Source organism: Vigna radiata, unplaced genomic scaffold, assembly GCF_000741045.1.
Source record: "Vigna radiata var. radiata cultivar VC1973A unplaced genomic scaffold, Vradiata_ver6 scaffold_183, whole genome shotgun sequence".
NCBI lineage: Eukaryota > Viridiplantae > Streptophyta > Magnoliopsida > Fabales > Fabaceae > Vigna > Vigna radiata.
This window is the reverse complement of record NW_014542001.1, coordinates 671,029-675,862: the sequence shown is the minus strand read 5'-3', so window position 1 is coordinate 675,862 and position 4,834 is coordinate 671,029. Positions and strand designations below refer to the sequence as shown.

Sequence of the window (4,834 nt, the reverse complement as noted above, 5' to 3'; positions counted from 1 at the left end):
TGTTAGAGTTCCTAAGTTGCTCAAATATGAGCTAGAACTAGTGGAATTTATTTAGTCTCTAAAGTGAGGTTTTGGTTATTTTTATATTGGAATCTTGTGGTAAAATAGTTCAAAACGAGTTTAAGTTGGTTTATATAGTTTTGGTTATGTCAATATTAGTTTAGAATTTAATCTAGGAGTGTTAGAAGTTGCTAAAACTGCATAAAGTAGGTCATGAAGTGTTGAGGGGTGCAAATTCTGCAAAATTGTTATGTTGCAGAATTTTGCAGTCTCATTGAGCGAGTGTAGCCACTAAGCGAGTAAAGTTATATCTAGTTGTGTGAGCAAAACCCATTGCTTTTGTATTCGTAGGGCGAGCTAAGGGGTTGAGCGAATTAGTTTGGGGGAGAAGTCTGTTGTAGCAGTGGATGGGTGATAATGGTTTAAAACACCGCTATTTGTGATGTGATTTTGATACTAAAAGCAACCTTTTTCACTTAGAAACTTACTTGGACTCATGCTTTTTCATTAAGTTGTGTGAGAGTTGAGGTTGATTTCCATGATTTTGTGACTAATTCCCTTTGTTTTGACAGAGATTGAAGTAATACTGGAAGAAGAGATGAAAAGCTAAGAAGATGGAGCTCAGAAGGGCGTAAAAAGGCACCTGAAGGAGGGAAAACACGAAGCCTGGGCGTCCAAAGCCGAAGCTTGGGCGAAGGAAATCGACGTCCACCGCCCGGGCGGCGGGGCCTCGAAGCTTGGGTGACCAATTTCAACGTCTGGGGCTTACATGAGCTGTTCTGACCACCTGGGCATCCTCCTAGACCGCTTGGGCGTCGACTTTCACGAGTCAGACCCTGTTTCTGCTCTGTTTTGATTCTTTCTGACCGGGTCCTATTTTGGCACGCCTCTGACACTATTTAAAGGACCCTAGGGCTCTAGGTTTTGTATCTCTGGTAGAGAAAAGCATAGCAATACACTTTTTTTCCCAATTCTTAGGCTTTCATTCTCATTCTTTCTTGCATTATTCATAGAGTTCCCCTATGTCTGTGGGGAACTAATTTCTATTTGTTGTTGGGGGATGATGTAACCTTGTAAACTTTCATGTATTTGAATTGATTCTTAACTCCATATGCTTTTCCATTAATTGTTAGAGTAATTCATCTATTTCTATGCGTGCTTTTGTTTAACTCATTCATTAGCATGATTTATGAATTGCATGAGTGCTGGGAGGTTCCTTACAATTCAAGTTTTTGTTGAATTACTCCTAAGGGTTATATTTCTCAGGGATGAGGGTATGAGTCTTGGTCGTCTTAATCTCTTGTTCTTCACATTTTTTTACCAAGGATGCTAGGAATTGTATGAACTGGTAATTAGGGACAAACTTATTCACCGAAGGATCGGGGTAGGTAATTTAGTGAGAGACGTTGGCATTAATGCATAAAGAAGAATTCTTATATACAAGAGAGGGAACTTGGTGAAATCTAACCCCAACAACATATCCATCTCATATAAATCAACATTCGTTCATCTTTATGCTTCTTTGCTACTGATCAATTTTATTTTATTATTTTTGCTCAAACCTAATGATCTCTTTTTATTTTTAAGTCTTAATTAATCTTGTTATCACACAACTGTTCAGCGTCGAGAGTCCTCTAAGATACGGTACTTGGTCTTACCATTTTATATTACTTGTGCGACTCAGTATACTTGCCGATTCAACCCAACAATGGGCGAGAGTCTCCATTAAGCGAGAAAGTTTTCTTTTCGCTAAGTGAGTAAAACCATATCTAGCTTAGCGAGTATGAGTACTGAGTAACCAGTTCAAAACATGCCTTGAGTATTTCTTTCTTTTGCTTTCTGGTAACTTTAAACTATGTTAGGACTTTGAGGATTGTGTAAAAGTATCTATTGAATTACATGATGGTTTATTCTTGAGGTTATGTATGTATTTGAAGTATGGTTGAAAAGAGTTTCTAAGGTGAAATTCATAGTTAGTGGTTATTAATGTATTGTTGGTATGAATGTAGGAAGCTAAGTACTGGGGTTTATCCTAACCCTCTAATGGTCATCCATTCTCAAGTAGAGAAGGGTGAGACATATGGTGAGAGTAGCAAAAAGTCTTAGTCTAGTGGCTTTAACTTGACCTAAGGCGTTGGTTAACGAACTAACCTTGTGTGATAGCTTGGGATGTATTAATTGTTTCACTACTACAAGTGCATGAACACCATAATTCGACATTCATACTATATCCAGATGAGTCAAGTCTAAGTTTATTGTATGTATTTAAGGTGTTTGATTATTTCGCTTGGAGTATGATCTGTGTTGAAACCTTAATTATTCTATGACAATTCTGTTTATACTAGCTTACCCTGTTTTGTTTTCTTTTATTCTTGGGTGTTCTTGTTACTTGTTGTGTTCGGCCATGATTATTTGGTGAGTGTGAGGAGAGGGTGAAAACATGTCTCTAGAACAAACTTTAAGTGAAAATAGTGTTGATGTGTAGATATTAGAGTTCTTTTGACTTCTATTTTAGTTGTAATTAAGGATCATTTTATACATAGTTTTTAGATTATGATGTTATATATAAAGTTTAATTTATGGTTATATTTGAATATTTTTACTTAGTATGTTCTTTTTTTGTTAACTCTTAATCATATTAGATTTGTAATGATTCTTTAATAGTATTTTAGACTATTCAAATGAAATATTACAAAATTAGTCCAAAGTTTTAAAAATTGATTAGTTTTAATATTAATTGAAAATTAAGAGACTAAAAATATATTTAATTTAAAAAAAAATAACAAAATTAAAATAACAAATAACATAAAATATGTTTAAAGAAAAAGAAATCACTTTTGTTTTGCATGAAATATTTAATTTTGTGAAAATGAAATTTGTTTCTATATTTATAATTTTATATCATTCAAAAATAAATAAGTTATCCTGTATATGAATTATTTGATCAATGACCGTTACATTCTATTACTTTATTATTTTTTACACAAATGAATGGATGAAAATTACATCTTGTTTATTTTGTTAATTATGATTCTAAGTATTGTTAGAAGTAGATAATGAAATTCATTGATGTAAAAATACAGTGAAATGTGATTGAATGTGAGGGATTTTTTTCCCTTTTCCCCCTCTTGTTCTCTCTCTTATAAAAATTTACTATTTATTTCACTCTTGTTTATCATACTCTAAATACAATTATTTTATGAGAGAATTTGAAAATAATTAGGAGCACTACCTTATATTATGATGCATATATAAAAATATAGTAGAAAAAGAGAAATAAAAATTGACTAAGTAGAGGAATTGCAATAAAAATTGTCATAAAGACCAGAACCAACTTCTACTTCCAAAACGGTGCGTTGGAGCGAAGTCGTTCGTTGTCCTCGTTCATCGTGGATCTGAATTCTGAATTGTGAACTCCGAATCTCTGTTCTCCCGTGCTCCTTGATTCACCCACGCTGTAGCTGAACTGGTTTATCAATTTGTCTCGACGGGGAGATTCAAGTTCTACACGCACACACAAGATGGTGGTAACTTCCTCCGCGCGTGATTATATCAACCGCATCTTGCAAGACATCTCCGGCATGAAGGTTCTAATCCTTGATTCTCAAACGGTACGCTGCATCTTCCCTCAATGATCTTCCATAATGTTGGGAAATCCGATCAGAATATCAACTTATTGATTTTCTTTTTTTTTTTTTTGGAATAAAAAGCACTTGTGTTGCACACAGTTGGCTCGTTTTTTTTTTTTTTTTTAATTTTCGCTCTGAGTTTTAGACAATTAATTGCCACTCGTGATAATTGGAATTATCTGTTTATATGATTGGGATCATTGCGCAGTGCCGGTGAGACTCCGCATTACATGAATGTTTGTGTGTTTACATATATGTATAAATCTATGTATTTTTCATCAAGGGAAATAAAATGACGGGGCTCCCTACCTTTGACAATCATAATGGATTGATTTATTTTATGATATTGGTCTCGACTAACACTAGGTTTTTAAATTATAGCATTGATACAGTTGTGTAAAGTCACTCTGAGTTTTTATGGCCTAGAAACTAAAGAATTATGATCTGGTTTATACTATTTTATTTTACTTTATCAAAATCATATGTCAACCTGCCAAGCAGACTTGGTTAGTAGAATCTATTTTTCTTGTCCTTGTTAAGGAGGAAATGGTGTTCTGAAGTTGAATCTACGTTTTTGGCAAATTGATGCAGGTTGGTGTTGTGAGTGTTGTGTATTCGCAGTCAGAGCTTCTCCAGAAAGAAGTGTTTTTGGTTGAATTGGTAGATTCTATTTCCAAGTCGAGCGAATCGATGTCGCATCTCAAGGCCGTTTACTTCCTTCGACCTACATCAGAGAATATCCAGTTTTTGCGCCGCCAGCTGGCTAATCCTAGATTTGGAGAGTATCACCTATGTAGGTTCTTTTTTATGCTTGAATGTTAGATAAGCTGCGGTACAGTACATCCTTTAGAATTTAATTTTTAATTTCCCCTTGTTAATTAGTAATGCTTTCCCATTGATTTGAAGACACTTTGTGAATCCATTCTGAAATTACAGTTTTCTCCAACATATTGAAGGACACTCAGATTCACATTCTTGCTGATTCTGATGAACAGGAAGTTGTCCAGCAGGTTCAGGTAGCTGTTTATGCATGCACTGAACTGCAATTTCTTTCTCCTCATTGGACTTGAAACTTTACTCTTTCTTTTATAGTTTATGAATTCTGTTGGAAGTTTCACATCAATTAGAGATAAAGTCAATTCATAATATATAAGTGAGTGCAAACCTGATGTTACAAGCCGGTTTTGTAAAGTTGAGTTAGGTTT

General features: G+C 34.5%; 1 protein-coding gene across 2 annotated transcripts in view; it reads left to right on the top strand.

The window, feature by feature from the left end:
* The first annotated feature begins 3,297 nt into the window (after nucleotides 1-3,297).
* Nucleotides 3,298-4,834, top strand: part of LOC106778912 (vacuolar protein sorting-associated protein 45 homolog) — a 9,480-nt gene continuing 7,943 nt past the window's right edge. The window contains exons 1-3 of one of the 2 annotated variants that reach the window (XM_022776340.1): nucleotides 3,298-3,611; nucleotides 4,221-4,422; nucleotides 4,566-4,645. In XM_022776340.1, the coding sequence (XP_022632061.1) occupies nucleotides 3,522-3,611; nucleotides 4,221-4,422; nucleotides 4,566-4,645 (372 nt within the window). In that variant the 5' untranslated portion in view covers nucleotides 3,298-3,521. The remainder of the gene's footprint in view (nucleotides 3,612-4,220; nucleotides 4,423-4,565; nucleotides 4,646-4,834) is intronic. The other variant, XM_014666914.2, reaches the window with a different exon arrangement.